Raw genomic sequence first — 24,384 nt, 5'->3', positions numbered from 1 at the left:
TCTGGGACTTGACTTTCTCCTTGATAACTCACCTAGCGGCACGGGCAGGCCAGACAGGCCGGGCGAGGGGGCGGAGGGCGGCGCGGGGGCGGGGGTGCTAGGCGGGGGCGGGGTGGGGGCGGGGTGGGCTCCGTCCTCCAGCAGCGACGCCTCCGACGGGTACTCGAACATGGTGGTGGCCTCGTCGTTGAACTGGATGCGCAACTGCAACACAAGAAGAGGCCATTAGACATGAGCACAGCCAGCCATTTCGCATAGTGCGTTCACTGGGAAAACTTAATCGTACAGTCTGTACGCCCTTCTTGAAGAGCTCATCCGCTCGCACCCCAAGGGACCCCCCACGAGACTCGCGAGCACTCGCCGCTTCGCGAGTCGGGTAGGGAGACGGGGCTCACCTCCATGCCGCATCAGTTACGACGAACAACGCCCGTTTGCGAATCTCCCCGCTTCACTTGTGTAAGTTTTTTCAGGATGTCAGAAAAATGTCTGAAATCTTGATCAAAATTCGCACACCTCTGAAAGCTGAAATGCTGAAAACTTACTCTGATATTGACGGCTTGAATTCTACAGACTGTCAGGAGATGTTTTCAGCTTTCAGAGGTGCGCAAATTTTGATCGGGTTTTCAGACAAGCTTCTGACATTCTGACAAGATTTACGCGAGTGTTCCGCGCGATTGGGTTCCAAACGACCTCCAAAACAGTGAAACTTATCTCGTGGCGAGCCGGCAAGCCTCGACGCCGTCCTCGACGCCGTCCGAGTGGTCGGAGCGACGCGAGCGGGCGCCCTCCAACTTGCAGCTAGGGGCCAATGAGTCAACGAGGAGCACGGCGCAGTCGTCCCGTCGCTCTGTCTCTCTCGCACTCTCGGGGCGCCCCGCAAGGAGTGCGAGAGGGACAGGTGGGAAAGGAAAACGCCAACGCCCCAGCGATGCCCGCGTCTGCCGGCGTCAGCGCCGAGGTTCGAATCGCAGCCGCGGCCGGATCTGGATCGGGATCTCATCTCCATCTGGGTCTGGTTCGGGCAGCCTGGGAAGCTAGTAAAGCCGAAAGCCCCGCCGAGGGGCGGCGAGGCGGCGGCAGCGGCGGCGACGTGGAATGAAAGCGGGTGGCGATGAGAGCGTCTCTGCAGACTGACTCCGACGGCCTCTCTCGCACTCATGGGGCGGCCCGCGTAGGTGCGACAGAGAGCGCACGACGAAAACGACTCTGGACGACGGGTAACGGCCGACTGCACGTCTCATTGGACCAGAACAGCAGCAGCCGCCGTGGCGCTGTGCGGAGCGAGAGAGACGGAGCGTGCTGGATTTTGGACACAGCCGCAAGGCGTCACAGTGGACCGGCATCCAGCATCGCAGGCGTTCGACACCGGCCGCCTGCAGTCTGATTCCGAGAGCTGTTTTCGTCGCTCTGTCTCACCCCATGAGTGCTCGTGAGACAGCGACGAAAACGACTCTCGGAACCAGTCTGCAGTCGGAACTGCTCGCTCACCCTCATGGGGCGTTCCGTATGGATGTGGGTGTGACAGAGACGGACTGAAATCAGTCCACCACGGGCAGCATGCACTATGCAGCCGAGGTGCCGGTGGCTGTGATGTGTCCACACAACGACAGTGCGACCGCCGCTGTGCCGGCGGGCGATGGCAGGCTATGGCGGGCCTGCCCCCGGGCCGGTGTGACAGTGTACGTGCAACAGCGAGCGGCACAGCGGGGAGTCATTAGCCTGCAGTCACGCGGGCCTACACCGCGACACCATCTGTCGCCCTCAAAGTTTGCAAAGCCGGCGAAGCCCCGAGGCACGACGACGACCCAGAGCAGAGGCGGGGAGGGGGCGGGCAAGTGGCTGGGCCGCTGCACTGCAAGGCGGGGCGGGGCGGGGCGGGGCGGGGCGGGGGCGTTCGCGGTAGCGAGGACACCAACGAGTTGGTGCGGATCCCGGTACCGAGTACCAACGGTGCTGCAAACGGGGGCCCGCGCCGTCCCGCCCCGTCCCGTCCCCGCCGCGCGGCAGGCCTTGCAGTGCAGGGCGCACCCACCTTCAACGCGCTGCTCGGCGCTGCTGCATTGTTTCCTCGCGTCACCGCGAGCAAATCATCGCCACCATTGCTCCAAAGACTCAACTCAGGCCCACAGGGAGGCTACTTCGAGCGGCAATCGAAGTTCAAGATATGCAGTCCCGCCGACAGGGCTGCATCGCGGGCCTGCCTACCCAGCCTTCGTAAGGGGCCCGGCCTGGCGGGCAGGCACACTCGAAAGCTCGCTTGTTGCATAATGCCGTGTCAAGGCTCATTTCCCTGGCAAGAGAAGTCATCAAACAAGTAAATGCCACTGTTTTCACACCCGCATGCAAAAAAAAAATGTTTTCAACTTTGATGACGCATTGTCATGATTTCCAATTGATGAGAATGTCGTCCAGGGTTCTGACATGGAGCGCCAGCAAATTTTGGCAGTGCAGGAACTCCCGGACGCTACCCTGCACGTAATAGGGGCGATTCCTTGGCGCATGTTCCCCCAAGATGAAGATGCCCTTCCCCAGAAATGGCAGCCTTTTCTCGCAGCTTTTGGCAGTGTCCGCGGTTGCCATATACACCTGCCGTGGCGAGCACTTGGAGCACTTGGGCGTGGGAGGCCCGTTTGTCCAGGGCGGCGTGCTGGGCGGTGTGACTGTGTGACCGAGGGTGTGATACACTGTGACGCAAGGCGGTCAAAGCAGTGCAGGCTCAAGGCCCCCAAGGCCCCCACGCCGGCCGGCACGGACAGTCGCGGCAGTCGCACGCCCCGGAGTCCCTGCCTGACAGCAGACTGAGAGTCGTTCTCGTCTCTCTCGCACTCATGGGGTGTCCCGGTGCGGGCGAGACAGCGCGACGACGACTCTCGGAATGAGTCTCGGGACGCACCTCGGCATCGGCACTGCGATTGGCTGAGGCCCGTCGAGGGCCCAGGCTGCCAAGCGGCCGCCACGCCGCCACGCCACAGGACGAGATGAGAAAAACGTCTTTGGAAAACGGCAAGGCGGCGATACGCCAACAAAGCCGCAATACGCGCCACGCGGCGCCACGCCACCGCCGAGCAGCAGAGAAAAGGGACAAACGAAAAATGAGAAAAAAGACGGCAGGTACATGCTCCGCTAGCGGTTCTCTTACGTGGCCGTGCAGTGCCGTGTGGCGTTGCGGGGAGGGGCGGGGCGGGGGCGCGCGGGGGCGTGCTGGCGCGCCATGGCGTGGCGGTACGCCACCGACACGAGGTGGAACGGCGCGGGCGGCCATCGACACGCCAGCGCGCCAGCCAGCGCCAGCCAGCCGCACAGAGTTCACATAACAGAAGGCCTCGCTCGCCTCGCGCCGTGCCAAGACACACAGCACCGCACAGCACTGCTCTGCTGGCTCTGCTCGTGCTGGACTTGAGAGCGTGCCACCTCCACCGTTCCGTCCGGACAGTCCTGGAAGCCAGTGCACCTGTCGCGCGGCCAGCGGGGCCATCCAGCGTCGCGCATCCTCCCTGCATCACCTTCTTGCTCTAGAAGCGGCACGCGGGACGGGCAAGGGCTGGCCGCGCGGGCTGGACCGCCTGGACTTCCCTCGACCGCCTCGTTAGGCGGACGCTTTGTACTGTGCTTTGTGCGCGCCGCCAGTGGGTGGAGCGCGGAACCGTGTTGACGCGCGCGTCACAACGACGACAACGACAACACCCACCGCATAGTGTTGCCATCCGGCTGGGCGCCACGGCACTGCAAGGCACTGCACAGCACTGCAAAGCGAGCACGTGGGGCGCCAGTCCCGCGGCGAGGGCGAAGCCGCGAAGCACGGCGACAGCGTTAATGAATCAGAGAAAGCGGCTGCCGCACGCGCCGCCAAGCCGTGCCTCACCTCCAGCCAGGGCGTTCCAGCCAGGGCGTTCCAGCCAGGGCGTTCCAGCCAGGGCGTTCCAGCCAGGGCGTTCCAGCCAGGGCGTTCCAGCCAGGGCGTTCCAGCCAGGGCGTTCCAGCCAGGGCGTTCCAGCCAGGGCGTTCCAGCCAGGGCGTTCCAGCCAGGGCGCTCCAGCCAGAGCGTGCTCCACGAGTGTCCGGGAGTTCTCCAGGAGAGTCCCGAGTCTCCAGGAGTGCCCAGAAGTCTCCAGGAGGCCACTAATGGCCCTGCACTGCAATCCATAATGCATGCCGCGTTGCCGCGCGTTGCCGCGGCGTGCCCGACTCGGTGCCCGACCACCCGCCTGTCAATGAGCCTGTCAATGAAAAGCCAGAAGGAGGAAGGACAAAAAAGCGCGGCGCAACCAGGAAGTGCCCAGGCTCGCGCCCACCCGGCAGGGCCCGGCAGGCACACTGAGCAAACTGCAAACGGGACGCGGCGGCCGTCCTCCCTCCAGGGGCCTCGCCGCGCGCTGCTTGCGCTGCGCGTTGCGAAAAAGGGGCAGCGATTTGAAAGCATTTTGTCGGCGGCATGGCGGCGGCGTCCCCGTCTAGTCCGCGGCTTCCCGGCCCTGCGGCGCCGCGCTTCCCCACTGGAAGCCTTGCAGCCAGTGGCAAGGGCAAGCAGCAAGCAGGCCATCCGCGGCGCCGTAATCACTTGGAATTCCACAACGCACGCAGAAGTGGAGAAAAAAAAAGCAATAACGCGCGAGCGAAAAAAAGCGCGAGAAAAAAACCGGCAGCCGCCTGCTCCGGGGACATACCGCACGGCGGCGGCGCGGGCAGCTCCGAAGAGTGGAGCAATCCAGACATGACGGGATCTAGAGCCGCCGGTGCCGGCAATGCGGGCCGGGGTCACGGCCCCACGGAGCACGGGCAAGCGGGTCAAAAAGCAGGGCACTGCAGCTCTACTTCGAGATGGTTTTCTGCGCTATCGTGCCAAACAATGACGTCAGATAGAGTGGCAAGGTGCTGCTCGCTGCCGGATCGCAGCGGCACGGGCCGGCCAGTCAAAGTCTGGAAGCTAAACGGTGAGCCCGACTGGACATGCACGCCGCGCTGCCGCGGTGGCACCGGATACGCGCGGCCGGGCCGAGGGACGCACGGACGGACAGACAGACGGACAGACAGACGGGCGGATGTCATGCGGTCGATCACCGCGCAGAGGAAGTGCACGTGCGCGCAGCCAACTGTGAGGCCGGGCGTGATGCATTGGCTGACGCATGCAAAGTACAAAGATCGACGGATGCGTCTCCGCGGGGCTCGTTTTCTGGTGGACGTCCACACAAACCGCCGCCAATGTGTGAGACGCGGTTCGCCAGGACTGTCTCTCTCACACGCACTCGTGGGACGCGGTGCGAGAGAGACACCGACTGGCCGTGGTATCGAATGTCGCTGGCGGCCTGGCGGCCTTCCTATGGGCACGCCAGCACGCCGCGCACCCACCCACGCCTCGCCGGCCCGGCCTGCCCTTCTTGGACTGGCGTCAAAACCAAAACAGCATGCCGCTCCACTGCAGTGGACAGAAATAGGTTTCAACTGGAGTGGCAGAGTGACGTCACGTCGTCCGTCCGTCAATGACGGCACGGGGCGATAAGGTAAAACCAATCACACGCCGCGGTTTTCACTTGACCCAAAAGGACGGGGACTGCTGCACCGTCAGGCAACGGGAGACGGCAGGACAACGGTTAACGTCCACGCTATCTCCCTCGCTTTCGAGAAGGACCGCCGGAAAGCCCTCCTTCGGTCGAGTGGGCCACAAGTAGACCATCGGCTTCCCGCGTGGTATTGAAAGGTGTCTGGCGGACTCCGACGGTCCCGCATCAGTCTGCTCTGCTCCGTCGCGACGCGTCGAGGAATTTAGATAGTCCGGCGGCTTCAGGGTCTCAGACGTCTGGGAATGGCGATGGCACGCGCGGTGCGGGCCCTGCCCTGGCTGGCCGTGCTGGCCGTCGCCTTGTGTGGCGGCGCCGCGTTGGAAGGCCCGGACGGCCTGGAAGACCCCTTCGCCGTGCCGGAGGGGCTGCTCATCGGGGCGGGGGTGTCCGCCATCCAGACGGAGGGGGCCTGGGACGAGGACGGTGAGCACACTGGAGGGAGGGATCACTGTCAAACCCAGGGAGAACCCCACACTTGAAATGCGGAGGGGTGGAGTTTGCAGTCTACTCACTTCAAGTGTGGAGCTCTCTGGTTTGACATTGTACCTTCCCAACTTGCGCCCGCCTGCGTGACGGGGGTCACTGAGTGCTTTGTGGCGCAGGCAAGGGCGAGAGCGCCGCGGACCACCTGCTGCACATCGGCAAGCTCTCCGCCTTCGGCTTCGGCAACGACTCGCGCGAGCACGACGTGGCGGCCGACTCGTACCACCGCTACAAGGAGGACGTCCGGGCCGCGGCCCAGCTCGGGGTGAGCATCACAGTGGACTTGCCGGCGGTCGACATTCCGGACGCGTTTTGAGCGCCAGAGTCGCCAAATGGGACTCGAATCGAACGGGTGACCCCACCAATGGATTGCTCTCTGAACGACGAATCCATTGGTGGGGTCATACGTTCGGTTCGAATCATAGCGACTCTGGATCTCAAAACGCGGCCAGAGTTTTGGCCGCCGCCGCCGGTCTTCTGGTCCACTGTACACAGGTGGCTGATCCTGATTCAGTGGCCGCCTTTTGAAGAATTTTGTATCCGCGCCACACTGTCAAACCAAGTTTGGAGAACTTCCTGGTGCGGGGTAATCCTCCACACTTGGGCGAGTGGAGTTTGCATATTCTGCACTTCTCTTGGCATGGTGGAGGACTCCACACTTAGAGACTGCGACGGCACTACCAAGTGCGGAGTGGGGCCAAACTAACGCGGCGATGCGATTGCAGCTCAAGCTGTACCGCTTCTCCATCTCGTGGTCGCGAGTGCTGCCGGACGCCGTCACCAGGAACGAGAAGGGCGTCCAGTACTACCACCGCCTCATCGACGAGGTCCTCAAGTACAACATGACCCCCATGGTGAGCGACCTCCTAGCCCTTGCCGTTTAATTTTAGTCAGTTTCACCTTTTCTGAGGCCAAGTGACGAGACAGACTGATCAAAAACTTTGGACGGACACCGCAGGTGACGCTGTACCACTTTGACCACCCTTGGATTCTGGAGGATCAGTTCAAAGGATGGCAGAGCGAGAAAATGGTCGACTACTTCAAGGAGTTCGCGCGGCTCGCCTTCAGCGAGTACGCGGGCAAGGTATGTCGACCCTGCCGGTGGAGGACGTACTGTGGGACGGAAGACCGGTGGAGGCGGCTACAATGCTAGAAATGTTTTGAGCTGCAGAGTCGCTAAACAGGACTCGAATCGAACGTGTGACCCCACCAATGGATTCCTCGTTCGAAGAGCAATCCATTGGTGGGGTCACCGGTTCGGTTCGAGTCTTATTTGGCGACTCTGGAGCTCAAATCGCGTCCGGAATTTTGACCACCTCCGCCGGTCTTCTAGCCCACTGTGGGACGGCGAGAACGCCAGGCCGAACACTGTGCCTCTTGCTGCAGGCCAAGCTGTGGATCACCATCAACGAGGCCAACAACTACTGCACCTACTTCCCCAACCTGTACCAGAAGGTCGGGCTCTACGCTGACGGCGACATGGACCCCTTCACGTGCATGCGCCACACCATCCTGGCCCACGCAGAGGCCTACCACCTCTTCAAGGAGGCCGGTCACGAGGGTGAGCGTCGTCGCGCGTCGTCGCGTGCGGCAGCAACCCAGAGTTAGGCTTCCCTGGTGAAACTGGAGCTTAGTTGTACGCTCCATTCAAGCGTATAAATACGCTCCGAGACTTTACGCTTCAAGTCAAGCGTAGAGAATAATCCCATGCGTAGAGAATAATCCCATGCGTTAAGATAGGCGGGGCGGAAGGCTCGCTTGAAGCCGAGCGTAGCAGCCACTAGGCTTGGGGAACGGCTTAAAAGTACGCTTCAGTTCCACCATAGTGTTCGAGTCGGTTCTTAAACCAACAGCAGCTGTTGAGGCCCTCCTCCTCCTAATGGCTTGGCGTGGTGCGCAGGCCAGGTGGGCTTCTCGGCGCTGGTGTTCACGGCCCGCCCAAACTCCACCCGCCCCGAGGACGTGTACTCCGCCGACGCCTTCAACCAGGTCGCCGCCGGCGTCCTGCTCAACCCCGTCGTGCACGGCGACTACCCGGAGGTGAGTGCGCCGACGGGATCGGGCTGACCAATCATAAGTTCATTACGGCAAAAAGACACAAAAAATGGCAACAATAACACTGTGAAAATAGATTGAAAAATTCGAAAGGTGCGATTCTTTGGGAATTTCCAAAGATTTTTTTGATGTGCTGTCCCTGCTGGAAACTCATCTAAAATAAAAACATTAAGAAATTTAGGAAGTTTCCAAAACTTGGAGGCAATTTTCCTCCGGGGATTTCCAAGCTTTTCCATGCAGCAGTGCACTGGGTTGTTCGCTGACACTCGTGGCCGCGTTGCAGCTCTTCAAGCGGCTGGCCGGCAGCAATCTGCAGCCCTTCAGCGACGCCCAGAAGCGGCGCATCAAGGGCACCGCGGACTTCTTGGCCTGCAACGTGTACTTCGGCATCGTGGCGGCCTTCACCACCGCCGACATGACCGCCTTCAGCAAGGTCCCCATCTTGGGGCAGTACCTCGCCGTCCTGCCCTTCGTCAGCCCCAGCGTCGTGGGCACCGACCTCTCGCACATGAGCAGCATGTTCAGCGTGGTGGGTAGGATGTCTAGTGGATTTGCCAGAAGATCGGCGCCGGCGGCCAAAACTCTCGACTCGTTTCGAGCTCCAGAGTCGCCGAACGGTGCTCGAACCGAGCGTTTGACTCCACCAATGGATTGCCCTCCGAACGAGGAATCCATTGGTGGCCTCACGCTCGGTACGAATCCTGTTTAGCGACTCTGGAGCTCAAAACGCCTTCGCAATTTTGACCGCCTCCTCTGTACACGGCAAAACCAACGTCCGGGTTTCCCAGGCGCACCCTGGAAAAACAGGGCATTTTTCCAGGGTGCGCCTGGGAAACCCGGACGTTGGTTTTGCCGTGTAAAATTGACGAGGAACCGTGATAGGAAGCAATTCTACTAGGCATTAATTGAAGCAGACTCGCGTGCACTAAGACTGCACTGGCAAAAAAAAGTGTGGAGAACTCCACACTTGAAGAGCAGAGACTGCAAACTCTGCACTTCCAAGTGTGAAGACTGCAAACTCTGCACTTCCAAGTGTGAAGACTGCAAATTCCACACCTACGCAATTCACTTGGTTTCACAGTGTGTAAGTCAAGTCATGAGTCCTCCTCTCCCCGCAGGTCACGCCCGACGCGATGCGTTCCGCAGTGGTGTGGGCATGGAACGAGTACAGACTCCCGCTGGTCATTTCCGAAAACGGCTTCGGCGACATATACGGACTGGGCAAGAAGGACCGCCTCCGCGGCGTTTACCACAGTGTAAGTAGTATGCCAGGCCGCGATCAAGTTTCACCAGGTTTGAGTCGAAGGTAATGGTTACATGGTTCTTTTATTTTTTCAGCTCTACCTGCGCTCCCTTGTCTCGACGATGAAAGAGTTCAGCATCAAGGTGATCGGATACTGCACTTGGAGTTTGATCGACAGTTTCGAGTGGAGCGCCGGGTACAGGTAAGGGCAATGCCGTATTCGCAAACCATCCAAGTCTGGAGGTGTGTGGGTTAAGTTACCGAAAGAGCCGAGCTGAAAACTGAAACCGATTTGGCAACGCAGCCGCCCGTTTGGCCTGGTGCACGTGGACTACGAGGGAGGCAGCCTGGACCGCAGCATGAAGGACTCGTCGCAGTTCTGGATCGACTTGGCCAGGACGGGGTCGGTCCCGCTCTGGGAGGAGGACACGGCGTCGTCGGCGTCCTCGACGGCCACCTCGGCCACCCTGCTGCTGTTGCTGGCGATGCCAGCCTACTTCCTCTCAAGTTCCCTCGCGAATCAATACATTTCTCTGTGAAGCCTGACTGATGTTCGGACCCGCCAAGGTCTCAAGCTGCAGACCAGCACTATATAGATCTGAAAGCTAACGTCGCTAAACTTATTAAAATATCGGTGAACGACAGCCTGGAGACGCCCACAATCATTATCCTGGATTATTCCCGCATCATTATCAGCGCTGTTAGGCCTCAATGGGCCTTTAGCGTCCGAGTAAGCAATGGCGACAAACACAGCGCTCAGACTGCAATCCTCAGGCAGTGCCTTGTCTTCGGCAGTCACCCTCTATGGAACACGGGCACAAGCAGGTCCCATCCCAAATACTGTGTCCGTGGGGTAGTGCTACGCACGCTATTTGAGTTTCACGGAGCCCAAGACTGTAGCCACGCAGTTTGTGGGGAGACAGTTGCGGCCACAACAAACTTGGAAGCGTTCGGCGGCGGGGACAGACAGCCTGCGAGGTAGGCCACCCGGCCGCAGCGCTGTCGCGCGGCTGCCTACCCCGCCGTCAGCAGGCTGACAAGCCCTGCCAGCACAGCCAGCGAAGCCAGCAGGCAACAGGCACTACCGCCCTGTTTACCAGCCTGCTGTCGCTAGTCCAGGCAGGCCCCCCGGCGGGCCTCCAAAGCCCCCGCGAAGGCCCCCCCCCCTTTCCCCCTCGCTGCGCCGCGGTGCAGCCTCGCTCTGATTGGCGCCTTCCTCTGCTAAGCCGCCGCTCGGCTTCGCCGCTCCCGTTCGCCAAACAAATACAGCGGGGCCGGCTCTTTGTTTCAGACCGACGGCTAAAATGCCTGCCGACCCTAAGGCAAACCCGAAGGGCAATCCGAAGGGCATGGCGCCGCCGATCTCGGCCCACGACACTGTCACTCTCTCGTCCGCCCCGGCGCCGTCCCAAAAAGACAGTGTCTGGGGCAAATCGGTCCGATTCGGCGGGGAGGGCGCCACACACCAGAGTGTGTGTGTGTGTGACTGTGTGCAACTCAGTGAACGACGCAACGAGGCGCGCCGCACGGCACGCACTCGCAGTGTCGGTCAGTGTGGTGTCTATTCGCGCTTGGCGCGGTCGAAGGCCGTGCGAGTCTCTGGAGTGTGCAGTGCACGCAGTGCAGTATCGGGTGGCTGTGGAACCGGAGCACGCAGCACGCTCGCGCCGCACTTGGCTGCGTGTCAATACGACGGCACCGCGTGGGGCCGCGACCGGCACGGCACGGCACGGCGAGCCGGAATCCGGGCCAAATCTTTCATTACAGTCCCCGCTTCTCCGAACTCCGGCCGCGATCGAAACTGTTTTGGCGCCGAGCCACGCCACGCCACGCCGCACCCGGCCTTGCTGCGCCCCGGCTCCCAAAAGCTGGCCCCACACACTGCCTTGCCCGGCCTCGCCACCCCGTTATCCAATCGTCGATCATCCATCCCGGAGGAGTTTCACTTGGGTGTAAAAACGAATCGGAATCTCTTCATCGCATCCGTGGCGCGGCGTGGCGCGGCGGTGGAAAGGTCGCACGGCAGCTCCCGAAAAGCGTCGCCGTCGTGCCATAACATCCGGGGAAAGGAAAGGCCCGCCGGGCGCGCCGCCGCTCCGCCCGCGCCCACTTTGGAGGACGGCAAACGCCAACGGCGAACTGCGAACGCGACGCGCGTTCTCTCTCACTTTCAACTTTGGCCAGTGGAGCGGCAGTGCCGTCCCGTCCCGGCGGCGCGAACTCCGCCTGCTCCAGCAGACTGATATTCCGACAGCCATTTTCGTCGCACCTGTACGGAACGCCCCATGAGTGCGAGAGAGACGGAGCAACGAAAACGGATTCCGTCTGCAGGTGTTGACAAAGTCGCGCCTCGCCTCGCCTCGCCCGCTGGCTGCAGCAGCTGCCGCGTCGCACGGGCATCATTTATGCAAAGCGGCTTTGCGCGCTGCAGGGCTGGAGTCGGCTGGAGTGCGCGCCGCGTGCGTGCCGCACCGCCTCGGACACGCGGCCAGCACTGGAGTCTCAAAGGTCAGAGCGCCCCGCCCCGCCCCTCGCGACATGCACCTGCAGGGGCGTGAACAGGAGAGTCAGGCCGTAATGGAATCACGCCCCAGCGACACCAGCAGACGGATTCCGAGAGTCGCTTTCGTCGCTCGGTCTCTCTCGCACTCATGGGGCGTCCCGTGTGGGTGCGAGAGAGACAGAGCGACGAAACCGTCTGCAGCGCCGTCATGGCGTGGGGCAGCACGTCCGCGCCTTCTCGCGCGACTGTGCACGCCGAGGCCCTCCTTGACGGCGTGGCGCGCGGCGACCGAGCCAGCAGCAGCATTCTAGCACGGCGGCGGCAAACTCTTAACCAGCTCGGCCGAGCCAGTGCACGCAGTGCAGGCCGTGCTGCAGTCTCATGCTGTCTTCCTCGCACTGGCCGCTCTGGCGGCACCGAGGCGGCACGCCCCGCGAGTGCGACGGAGACAGACGATCGTCCCGTTACCTAGGCGCGCCTAATAACGCGCCCCACCCCGCCTCGCCCCGCCTCGACAGCATCCCGGCACCCTTGGGCGCGCTTGGGCGGGCCCAGGACCGAGCGTCGCCGGGCCGCTCATCAAGGGGCGTGAGCGCGCAGTGCACGCAGCGGTCCAGCCGCCGGAAGGATCGTCTAGTCGCTCTGTCTCACTCGCACCCCCGGGCCGCCCGAGAGAGACCGAGCGATAGAGCCATCCTTCGGAACCCGGCGGCAGGATCACCAGCGTCAACATCGTCAGCGGCAGAGCGGCCGCAGCTGCAGCGCCGCCATCACCATAAGCACACAGAGCTTGGAGTGCTCGGGCACGCCGCGCGCACGCCGCGCCGCCAGGCCGGGCGGAAAACAGAGACACCCATCGAATGCGGCGACACGCCGAGCGGCACGCCCTGCCGGCCAGGCTGCGCATTCCGATTTGGAATTGGTGCGGCGGTCCGCAAACAGACGCCACAAACACTGGTACCGTCGCTCCGTCTCCGTCGCACGGACGGCGCGACCCGCGTGGGTGCGAGAGAGACGGAGCGACGAAGGGCCGTGACGCAAGCGAGCGGCAGAAGGAAGTCTTGTCTTTCTTCGACACAAAGGTATCGAGTGGGCGGCGGCGGCGCGCCATGCGACGGAAGCCGCGGAGAAAGGCTGCGGTAGGCAAAAGGAAACGCGGAGGGGAGGGGGAAGGGGGGATTGCCAAATCACTTTCCAGCGGCAGCCAGTCGAGCCTGCCGCCGCGGGGCGCGGGGCCACGCGCCGCCGGCAACGGCACCAGACTCACGGTGACGGGGCCAAGAGCGAACCGGCCCAGCCATTTCCCGAGGATCAATTCGTCGCTCTGTCTCTGTCGCGGTTCAAGCTGCGCTGCGAGAGCGACAGAGACAGAGCGACGAAACGACAGTCCGGAATCGCTCGTCAGCCTGCTCCTGGCGCGAGCCACGCCTAGAGGAGAGACCAGACGCCGCGTCGCCGTCCAGACAGGGTGCTCAGGGCACAGGTGTCAGCCACCACACTGCCACCGCCATGGCGCGCCAGAAGCAGTCCGGTCCACACAAGGTCATCGCACATCATCACTTTCACCCGGGCACTCATGCCTCTGTCCGCGAGGAGAGGATACATAAGCGCCAGGACGCGGGGCGGCGGGGCCCGCGGCCCTGCTGGTGCTCAGCTACCCAGATGGCGTGGCCGTGGCGTGGCCGTGGCGTGGCCCGCCGAACAGATCCGAACAGCGCGGAAACATTTCGCGGGCTTAGAGACTTTCGAGTCTGCCGCCTGGCCGGCTGGTCTGGGAAGCAGTGCTGCTAAACCGTGGGAAAGTTTGCCAGGGGCGAGTTTCTTATCAAATGCCACGAAAGGAGTAGCGACGGCAAAAAGAGAGATAGAGAGAGATTTCGATAAGTGACGGATGAGTAGAAGAGTATTGGCGCCACTTTGAAGGCAACGAGACGTTTGCGGAGTAGTTGATTCAAAATGGCCGTACGCGAGTGCCACTACCTAAAACGGGATCGGTATTTGACGGGCTTTGGCTTTTCTTGGCGGGGTGGGGGCGGGTGAGGCCCCCCCCCCCCCCTCTTGAAGGCCCTGCGCCTGCGTGCCTATCCTGGCCCGGCTCGTGTGGGGTGTAATGGGTACTACGGTGTAGCGGAGCCAGCCGGCCGGGCGAAAGTAGCGTCCGAGCGAACGCATTCGATATCCAATCGGATTGACTGCCCGGCCAGCTCAGCCGGCTGGGCCGATCGACGGCCACATCACGCCGCGCCCCGCGCCGCCCGGCCGCACGACTCCGACGTGCAGGCACGCACGCCGCGCCACGCCACGCACGCCGCGCGCGTCGCCATCCCGGGCAGGACGAGGTGGAGGCGGGGAACCGCCAGGTAGAGCCGGCTTCGCCGATGGAACTGTGGAGGAAGAGTTCACGTCGGCGCGCACCTCCCAGTCATCGCGCGCACGCACAGCCACGCCGTCGTCTCGCCGTCCTACAGTCGCGCAAAAGTGACGGAGGCACGCTGACGACGCCGAACACCGCCGCAGCAGCGGTCCCGTTCCTCAAACAGCGAAACAGCCAAACGTGAGCAATTTCTGGGCCGGAGTCTCGTCTCGTCTCCCGCCCTGCGTGCCGCGCCGCCGTGCCGCCGTGCCTTGCGAGCGGCCTGGAAGCCTGCAAGCTTGGAAGATGAAGTAGCGGGCCTTCTCGGCGCGGGGGGAGGGGGAGGGGGGCGTGGATCTTCCTCAGTTCACTCTCCGCTCTGTTTGGCCCGGGATTTGTTCCAGCCAGCGCTGCAGCCTGCAGTCATTATCCCCGGCATGTCCTTCGAACAATGGCGGAAGGGGGAGGGGGAGGCGACAGTTAATACCGTTCATGCATTTTCACCGCGATGGCGCGAGTCTAGCCGCGGTCACCGGGACCGCCAGGACCGCCAGCACGACGGCGTCGTCGGAGGGCACACTGCAGCGGCGCCGCCCCCGCCGCCCCCGCCTCCACTTGGCGGAGTGCTGCTCGGCTGCCCGAGGGACTCGACGGCAGCGAGGCCAAGAAGGAGGCCTCGCGGAAGGCCCGCCAAGCGTGACCGCGAACCATCCAAAAGGGCCCCTTTGCATCGTGCATCTTGCATACCGCGGGCGGGCAAACTGCGCGGCGCTGTCCGTGTAGGACGCCGCGCAAGTGCGAGAGAGACGGGCACTGCTTGGAATCGGCTACCCCACTGCTCGACGGCGCACAGTGGGTCAGAAGACCGGCGCAGACGGGAAGAACACTAAACGAGTTTTCGTGTTTTGAGCTCCACAGTCGCTAAAGAGGACTCGAACCGAAAATGGATTCCTCGTTCGGAGGGCAATCCATTGGTGGGGTCACACGTTCGGTTCGAGTCCTATTTAGCGACTCTGGGGCTCAAAACACGTCCGGGTTTTCGACCGCCTCCACTGCTCGACATGCCCTACCTTCCTCACCTTGCGCGGCTGCCGCGGCGACTGCTTGCGCAGGTTGCTGCGGCCGTTGATGATGACGTTGCTGCCCTCGAAGACCACGCTGCAGGGCGAGGGCGGCTCCACCAGCCACTCGTCCACGTCGCCCATGCCGTCCGGGTCGCCGTCCGTCGAGGACTCGTCCGCGCTGGCGCCCAGCAGCAGCACGCCGCCGTCCTGTAGAACACACACACACGTTAGCAGGCTTTACACGGAAGCCCCATCGACCACACGGATAACGACCGCGCACCGCGCCATGCCATGACCCACCGCCGCCTGGACCGCAGCGCGGCCCCGCCAGCCCCGCCACCGCGACCGCGCCAACAAGTACCCCAGCGCGGTGCGCCGCCATCGCTACCTTTCCCACCGTCTTCCAGCAAGCGGGTCCGCGTCCGCGGCGGCGGGGAGTTATGGACTCTCGGGGAGAGTGTCCAGTGCCGTGCCCTGCAATTTGCCCATGACGCATGGCGGCCCGCCAGTGCGCTGGCAGGGCCTAGCGCCACACTGTGAAGCCATCGTGAAACCCGGGCACTGTGGCCCGCATTGTCCTCCCCGGTTCGCTTTCAAGTAAAGACCCTTGTGCGCCGTTGGGCCGCGGGTCCCGGAATGCGAAGCGGCGAAGCGCTTTTCCTTTTACAGTGGCGTGCACACGCCGGCTAGGAAGCGAGCTTTACTAGCTTATTCCGAGCCAATCTGGCGGCCCGGCCAGGGCAGGGCAGGGCAGGGCACACGCCACGCCAAGCCACGCCACGCGATAAACCCGTTTCCCTGCAGGCCTGCAGGCGACACCGCGAGGGGCGTCGGCGTCAGGGCAAACATTGACAGTGCGGACGCCCCCCGCGGGGCACGCGGGGCCACGAAGCCCGCCGCAAAAGCAGGTCAGGCCCGCCACGCCGCCCTCCTCTCATCAACGCGGGTAAACAGCCTACAGTGTGGACAGCGGGCACCGAGGGGGACACCCCGAGCACGTCGTGGCGTGCATCATTTAGGAGGGAGCCCCGGTGGGGTCACTCGGGGCACACACGGCCCTCGGCCCGCTGGACTGCTTCCTTTCACGGTGACGGCGGGGCACGGGGTCACTGGGGTCGCCGGGTCAGCCCTGGGTCAGCGGCGGGGCTGTGGCTACCCGAAGTAAATCGAGGCTAAAAGAAACGCCAGAGTGGAGAGCGTGTGTGAGGCTGCGGGGGAAACTGCTGCACCTCAACGAGCTCCTCGAGCCGCTCTTGCCGCTGCAGGTCTTGTAGGACGCCTTGCTGGTGCAGGGCGCCTTGCAAGACGCCTTGCAGGACACCTTGCGGGACGCCTTCCAGGACCCCTTTCAGGACCTCTTCCAGGACCTCTTCCAGGACCGCCTCCAGCGGCGAACCGCAATGTCCAGTCCCCTGTCCGGCAATCTCCGGCCGGCGGCTCAAACAGCCTCTCCCCCGGCGCGGTGCAGTAGAAAGCTGTCCTTGGACTTTGCCACTTTGCATCTCCAGATTGATCGGCCGGCAGCGTCCCTCTACCTCCGCTTTGACGAGCTGGGCCTGCCGGCCTGCTGAGCATAATGGCGCCCGTGTTGGGCTGTCGTCATCGCCGGCGGCGTAGCGCGGGGGCCGCGGGGGCCGCGAGGGCGTGTGGGAAGCGCCGCGCACAGTGGCGCCCCGCCCCGGCCCGCCCCGGCCTCCACTTCACTTTCTACCTTCAATCAAACAACGGCGCGAGGCGGCCCGCCCGCCAACGAGCGAACAAACATCGGTACACTCCGTGCGCCCCGCGCCCCGCCTCGTCCTTCGTCCTTGCCGGCCGCCAGGCAGTGCCAGCCCCTTATCAGCCCATCGGCTGCCATCGGCTGCCATCGGCTGCCATCGGCCCACGGGGAGAAGGGGCGCCACTATCGTCACTGCTATCTGGCCACGGCGGCCACGGCGGCCACGGCGACGTCACCACGCCCAGTGCCGGATCCAGGGCCGGCCCAGAGTAGGGGCAGCGCTTTTTGCCCACCTACAGGGTCGCAAAGTGTCGCTTTTTGCCCACCTTTCAGGCGGCTTTCAAGAGATCAAGATAAGGCCAATTGTCCCCACTGGCTCCCAGCCTGACCGACGCCCAAAGATTCCCAGAGGCGCACGCCAGTCGACGAGAACAACCAGCTGATCTCCGTTTCTTTATCCTTCGCTCTTCTCTTTCCATCCAGCCTCCAGTTATTTTTTTTTTTGCAGCAGCATTTCCTATCCTGCTGGCGAGGCCGCGAGCCCCGACCACATGCGAGGGCCCCGCACCTCCCCGCCGCGCCCCGAGTCGTCGGCCCCTCAACATCATCGGCCCGGCAGCATCCGGCCGCGGGCGTGAAGGGAGAGGCGAGAGGAAAGGAGGGGGGCGGGGTGTTTACATTGCGCAAGTAGCCGATTGGGACGTGCGGGTCCAGCAGGGCGGCGCGGCTCACAATGGCGATGCGAGAGACAAGGTTCCCTTCCCTTCCCCGCGAGGGCCGCGTCATCGAACGCCCTCCCCGCGATTGAAAAGAGCGCCGTGTACTCGACGAGTGAAATCGGAAAAGGCCGCTAACGACCGTCCGTCTCTCTCGCACTCGCGGGGCGTGGGCGCGCCAAGTAGGTGCTGGAGGGAGACAGAGCGACGCAGGGGAGGGCGCGATAAGGCCTCGTCCGGCCGGCATCGAGTCGAGGCCCAGTCCGGCCGCGCCTAGCCTCGCCGCCCATCGCGCCCGATAGTGCACTTCCTGCAGAGCAGAGTCCAAAAACGCGTCGCCCGCTGCAGCGCGCTGCAGTGGCGATGCACTGCCGTCGACTATCGTCTGCAGACAACCGGCGCCATTCGGAACCCGGCCTCGCCTCGCGGCCCTCTCCGTCTTCGAGACTGGAGTGCGGTTCGGTACCGTGTTTCGTCGTCCTCTCTCTCTCCCTCTCTCCTTCTCTCAAACACCCGCACACGAGTGCGGGAGAGGGAGGGAGAGAGAGAGAGAGAGAGAGAGAGAGAAGGGCCACACGCCCGGCCCGCTCCGTCCGGTCGATGAACTGGACCAAGCCTCCCGTGTCATGCGGCGGCACGCGGCAGGCGGCATGGCCGTGCCTCTTGCCTTTGCATCCTTCCCTGCCTCACTTGACTTCACACGCCGTCGCGCGGCCCCCGTCCGGGACACGCGGAGCAGCGAGGGCCTAGACGCGGCGGGGCGGGGCGGGGCGCGACGGGAAAGTGCTCGGCAGTCCCTCCCGTTAGTCCCGCGGCACCAGTTTGCGCCGTTTTGGAGCGGTCGGCCGGTCCGGGCCCCTGCGGCAGGAGGCTCCGCCATGGCTCCGCGTGCTGCGCCATGGCCGCGGGGGCTCCGGAGCGCGGAGCGACGAGAGTCGTTTTCGTCGCTCTGTCGCTCTCCCACATATACGGGACGCCACATGAGTGCGACGCCTACGAGACTACGCATTTATGTACTACAGATAGCCAGTGTGTACTGTAGGCCTGTTGGTTGCTTCGCGATGCGCCATGGCACAGTGGGCCAGAAGACCGGCGGAGGCGGCTCCAGAGTCGCCAAATGGGACTCGAACCGAACGTGTGACCCCACCATTGGATTGCTCTCTAAACGAGGAATCCATTGGTGGGGTCACACGCTCGGTTCTAGTCCTGTTTAGCGGACTCTGGAGCTCAAATCGCATCTTGAGTTTTAGGCCGCCGGCGCCGGTCTTCTCTGGCCCTCAGTGTGGGCCCTTCCAGCCCATCCGTCCAGCAGGTGGGCACGCCAGGCACGCCACACTGCCAGTCAGCTGCCGTACAACGCCAAGGGCGCGGCGCCGCGGCGCTCGGACAATACGCAATTCCAGCGACGCATCCTCGCGCATGCCGCACCGTGCCGGACCATGGCCGGACGCGCTTTCCACATCAGACCGTTCAAAGTGCCACGAGGCGACAACGAGATGTTTATCGTCCGCCTCGCCAGCCCCCCTCCCGCCTCTTTTTTCACCGACATCCTTTCGTGCCGGGGCCACTGTAAGGCCACTGTAAGGCCACCACACTGGCGTTGCAGAGCCGCGCGGTCCATGGCGGCGCAGTGCATTGCCGGCGCCGCGAGTTTTGGCGTCGAACGCCGCCATTCGGGCGCCACCTTACGTCAGGCGGCATCACGCCGTCGCTAAACTGCAGCGCCTCGCGGGGCCACGCCGCGGCGGGCCACGGTGCCGTGAGCGCAAGCGAGGCGAGGCGAAGCGCTCCAGTTCGGGGCGCGGCGCCTTGCCTTACTTATTATGTACTCCGCGGCTCCGCGGCCCACTTCTGCCAGTGGCGCCGCCGCCATCACGCCGAGGATGACACGAAGGCGGTCTTCGAGGAGGCTGCAGGCTCATTCCGAGGGTCGTCTTCGTCGCTCCGTCTCTGTCCCCCTCGTGGGGCGTCCCGTGCCGGCGCGAGAGAGACAGAGCGACGAAAACGACTCTGCAGAGGCGCCGCGGTGACGTGCCATCCCAGCGCGCGGCCTAGAGGCCTAAAAACAGAGGCAGCGTCTCAAGTACGTCGCGTCGCGCCCCGACGACGCGGTGCCGCCAAGCGACGCCTTCAGCCTTCAGCAGCGCCGCGCACTTCGAGAGCCTTGCCTTTCCCCGGGCCCACCGGGCCCCACCGCGTGGCTGCGTGGCGTGCTCGTGGCGGACGAATCCGGGGCCCCGGCAGCCCTGCCAGCCCCGGGCCGGCCCTGCAGATTACCATCGAGGAGCCCGGCGAGTCGTGCCCCGCGGAAGGACTGGCCTCGGCCAGCGTGGGGGAGGGCGCGCTCGTGTGCGTGTCTGAGTGTGTAGGGCAGGGTGAGCTGGCCGGTGGGCGCAGGGGACACGACCCGCCCCTCGTCGCAACGATGAACCCGCGGACGGTAACGCAAGCTGTCGTCGGCGTGCGTACACTGCATGTGTCCCTCCCCACATCCAAACTGAGTGGGCAATAGGGCGCTTGACTGATTTGCCTCCCGCTGCGACGAGGCCGCCAACCCGAAAGCACGGCACGTGGGGACTTCAACGCGGGGCCGTCCGCGTCGGAGAGTGTAGGGCGGGCTGCCTGCCTTCCCGGCGGCCTGGATGGATGTAGGCCGCGGCGACGGCGGCGTGGCCCGCCACCGCCCCGCCCGGCTGGCTCGCTGGCGGCGCACTCACCCCGCTGCACGATTCGCGGCTCCAATTTATGAGAAAACACGACGCAGTGGATGAAGATACACATATTGCCCCATGGCCGGCGGGGCGGGGCGGAGCGCTTCATAAATAAAGGCCAGTCCATGATAGCGACTGCAACACGCCGCGCCGCGCCACACAGACAAACAGCCACACACGCACACACAGACACACAGGCACACACACGCTGATGGGCCTTTCCCCCTTTCCCGCACACGCCGCGCGCCGTGACAGACAGAGACAGCTCCACTCCGCGGTCGCGCCGCGCCGGCGGCCCCAAAGGACCACAAGCCGCAGGAACCAATCCGGAAGCCGCAGGCAGCGTGCAACGCACAGTGGGCCAGAGGACCGATGGAGGCGGCCAAACTCCCGGACGCGTTTTGAGCTCCAGAGTCGATGAATGAACGTGTGACCCCACCAATGGATTGCTCTCCGAACCAGGAATCCGTTGGCGGGGTCACACGTTCAGTTCGAGTCCTGTCTAGCGACTCTGGAGCTCAAGACGCGTCTACAGTTTTTACCGCCTCCACCGGTCTTCTGGCCCACTGTGTGACGTGCAGCCCGGGTAGTGGCAGCGTGGTGGCCTATCCCAAAGAGCCACAGAAACAGAAAGAACTCGACGGGAAAATATCTGAAAATGTTGAGGCAGGTGGAGGAGGAGGGGAAGTGGAGAGAGAGAGAGGGGTCCAGACTCGCCGCAATTACGGCACACTGCCATCACATGACTCGGCCGTCCAAAAAGCAGGCGCTCCGGTGCGTTACCAATTTGGGGGCTAATTGCAGGGCAAGGCCCGGGGCAACAAAAGAGAGAGAGGAAGGGGGAAGGAGTGGGCGTTGGCGAAAACTGTTTGGTGGACCCACCACTTCGCGCACCGCAGTGCGCTGGGGCGCTGGAGCGAGAGCCATCCTGGAGCGAGCGGCCGATAACGCACGCGTGCGGTCACGTGTGGTGGTGGTCGTACAGTGCAACGGCCGGTGATGCGGCCCGGCGTGGCGTGGCGTGTGTCGTGACGAGGGCCGGCCTGAGTACAACATTACGTATGCCCCCCGCACCGCTTTCATCTCGCACACGGACACACACACGGTGCAGATTTTACCGCCTTTGCAACATTGTGCACCGCCATGCATGGCATGCCTGCCGGTCAGAGACTCGTCGCGCAAACGGCTGCCAACGACGGCCTGCCGCCAACCGAGCGGCCCGAAATAATTCCAAATTCCAATCAGCCCGATCGATATCTGCAGCCCTAATGACCGACCAGGCAACGGGATCGCGGGCTGCGAGACCGGCTGCATGACCAGCAGGGGCAGGGCCTTCTTGTTCTCCTCAGCGAGCCGGTCAGCAGGCGTGGCGTAACGGGGGGGGGGGGGGGGGGGGGGGGGGGGTTCAGTCACCGCAAAGCGTTGGTCCCACTGGCCGCACTGCCCTGCCCCACTGCAAGCCGTCACTGTCCACCGCGGGGCAGTCCAGGAGCGTCGCCAGGAACACACAGGGCGCCCTGTGACGCACGCCGCCACGCCGCCGCAGCCGCCGCCCCAGAAGAGGGCTTCGGTTCCAGCAACGCGGGGGAATGGACTGGACGAGTCTTTCAGGGGCGTGGGCTCGCAGCTCAACAGACCGATTCCGAACAGAGATTCTGCGTCTCTCTCGCTCACATGGGTCACGCCGTGAGGGCGCGAGAGAGGCAGAGCTGCCAAGGCGCCTCGACTTGCACCTGGAGGAAACGACGCGCCTCTCAATGAAAACGGAGCACGGCAGCGGCGTTGCGAGAGTGCGGCCATCCCGGGGAACGCAAGGGCGCCGTGCAGGCTGCAGACTGATTCCGAGAGTCGTTTTCATCGCTGTCTCTCTCGCACGTCCCGTATAGGTGCGAGAGAGACAGAGCGACGAGAAAGACTCTCGGAATCAGTCTACTGCCCGTCGGCCGGTATGGAACTCCCCCCCCCCCGCCCCTTTCCCTCCCCGAGCGAGGTGGCGCGGCATTGTTTCAGTTCAATGGCAGTGCATAGGATACCCCGCGGCCTCATGCACCTTCCAGAGGAATGCGCGCGGACTAGGGGAGGGGAGGGAGGGAGGGGTTTTCGCAACGGAGTGGACAGGCCCCGCTACGCCCGGTCCGCCTCCCCGCCGCACTAGCCGCGCTAGCTCCAGACTCTAGAGCCCCGACAGGTGCAACCACGGCACGACCAGAGGCACGACCAGAGGCACGACCAGAGGCACGACCAGAGGCACGACCAGAGGCACGACCAGAGGCACGACCAGAGGCCACGACCAGAGGCACGACCAGAGGCACGACCAGAGGCACGACCAGAGGCACGACCAGAGGCACGACCAGAGGCACGACCAGAGGCACGACCAGAGGCACGACCAGAGGCACGACCAGAGGCACGACCAGAGGCACGACCAGAGGCACGACCAGAGGCACGACCAGAGGCACGACCAGAGGCACGACCAGCAGACTGATTCCAAAAGTAGTTTTCGCATCGCTTTGTCTCTCTCGCACTCATGGGGCGTCCCGTATGGGTGCGAGAGAGACAGAGCGGCGAAAACGACTCTCGGAATCAGTCTGCAGTCCGATCCGAATCGAACGAACGACCGGAGAGGAAGCGGCAGGCAGCGCAAAGCGAGCAGCCTCGCCTCGCGACGCCGCCGATCGCCGCCGAGCGCCGCCGAGCGCCGCGCAGCACCGCGTACCGTTAGCGCACCGTACCGCCGGCTGCGCAGGCACCGCGGCACCGCCACGGGGACGGGGACCGCGTTCAAGGCCGGCACACTGATTCCGAGTGGGAGGTCTCTCTCGCACTCACGGAGCGCTTCGTACCGGTGCGAGGGAGACAGAGCAGCGGCCGCACTGCGCGGAATCAGTCTACAGGCCGGCAGGGTGCAGCCGAGCCGAGTCCGGAGTCTGGATGCCGGGAGGTCGAAGGAGCGTGGAGACTGGACAAGTTCGAAGAGGTTGGAGAGGTCCAAAAGCGGCAGGGGAGGTTCAAAAAGCTAGCGGAGGCCGCGGAAGCGACGGAGGCAGTGCCTCCGGAGGTGCAGGACCTTCATTAGGGCCCGGGGAGCGGCGCGCACCGTGACGCGAGGACGCGAGGCACCGCGGCGTGGCGACCCCAACTGGGGCCGCGTGGCGACGCGGCGCATGGCACGGCGGTGGCAGGGGCGGATCCAGCGGCGGCCTTTTCGGGGGGCAAAGTAACGCTTGTCGCATGGCCTTTCTTTCAGGCGGTTATCTAGGTGCCATTGGTTGGGGGCGACAACCGCCACAGGCGACGGCACGGCGCCACGCGCATTGCACCGCGTCATAGACGGCCTTTCTATCCTGGAGGGCCTGGAGGAGGGGAGTAGCATCGAGTTGCACTTTGTCCATCGACCAGCTGGCGGACGCCGGCGGTGTCGCGTTCCAGACACTCAATCGCTCCGCGGCTCCGCTCCGAAACAACTCTCACATTGCGCAATCCATTCGCCAGCCCGGCCAGCCTGTCCACTCGCACAGCGAAGCATAGCGAAGCATAGCGAAGCATAGCGCACCCCGCCAAGCCTAACCAAGCATCGCCTAGCGCGGCGGGTGCAGCGGAAGCGTGCGCCCACAGGACCACCGGCCGCCACCGCCCCCACAGGGACCCGCCGCCCCGCCGCCCCGCCGCCCCGCCGCCCCGCCGCCCCGCCGCCCGCGCGCACTTCCGTCCATGCCCCTCCCGGCCGCTCGCCGCGCGCCGCTCGCCCCGCGATACGGACACAAAAACACGCCGTCCATTTCCGACGCGGCACTCTAACAATGTGCACAATGTGCCGCCACGTTCCGTGCGCAATTGTTTTCTTCTCATTTTTTGCCTTCTAGAGATACAGTATGCTGTACAGTGGAGCGGTGGAGTGGTTCAAGAATTCCACTCGTCTATGGCGCGAGTGCGGCGTGGCGGCCTGGCAGGCACCGGTCGCATAAAGCACGGCGTCAAGCG

At 63.9% G+C, this 24,384-nt stretch overlaps 2 protein-coding genes across 3 annotated transcripts in view; one reads left to right on the top strand and one right to left on the bottom strand.

The window, feature by feature from the left end:
* LOC117650219 (flocculation protein FLO11) overlaps positions 1-24,384 on the bottom strand; it is a 32,383-nt gene that overhangs the window by 3,551 nt on the left and 4,448 nt on the right. The window contains exons 2-3 of one of the 2 annotated variants that reach the window (XM_034393463.1): positions 15,266-15,466; positions 33-204 (exon numbers count right to left, since the gene is read on the bottom strand). In XM_034393463.1, the coding sequence (XP_034249354.1) occupies positions 33-204; positions 15,266-15,466 (373 nt within the window). The remainder of the gene's footprint in view (positions 1-32; positions 205-15,265; positions 15,467-24,384) is intronic. The other variant, XM_034393464.1, reaches the window with a different exon arrangement.
* On the top strand, positions 5,679-9,990 carry LOC117650220 (myrosinase 1-like). The gene is made up of 10 exons (XM_034393465.1): positions 5,679-5,981; positions 6,161-6,306; positions 6,767-6,895; positions 7,000-7,125; positions 7,428-7,602; positions 7,942-8,081; positions 8,380-8,625; positions 9,215-9,352; positions 9,435-9,541; positions 9,644-9,990. The coding sequence occupies exons 1-10, from the start codon at positions 5,801-5,803 to the stop codon at positions 9,876-9,878; spliced, it is 1,623 nt and encodes a 540-aa protein (XP_034249356.1). The 5' UTR covers positions 5,679-5,800; the 3' UTR covers positions 9,879-9,990.

This window comes from Thrips palmi, unplaced genomic scaffold, assembly GCF_012932325.1.
Source record: "Thrips palmi isolate BJ-2018 unplaced genomic scaffold, TpBJ-2018v1 HiC_scaffold_5, whole genome shotgun sequence".
NCBI classification, from domain to species: Eukaryota; Metazoa; Arthropoda; class Insecta; order Thysanoptera; family Thripidae; genus Thrips; species Thrips palmi.
The sequence above is the reverse complement of the archived record's forward strand: the minus strand, read 5'-3'. Positions and strand labels throughout refer to the sequence as shown.

Coding starts and splice junctions, on each gene's coding strand:
- LOC117650220 (XM_034393465.1), top strand. CDS start 5,801: ATGGCGATGGCACGCGCGGTGCGGGCCCTGCCCTGGCTGGCCGTGCTG. Junction 6,896..6,999: donor AGTACAACATGACCCCCATG/GTGAGCGACCTC, acceptor CGGACACCGCAG/GTGACGCTGTACCACTTTGA. Junction 7,603..7,941: donor CAAGGAGGCCGGTCACGAGG/GTGAGCGTCGTC, acceptor CGTGGTGCGCAG/GCCAGGTGGGCTTCTCGGCG.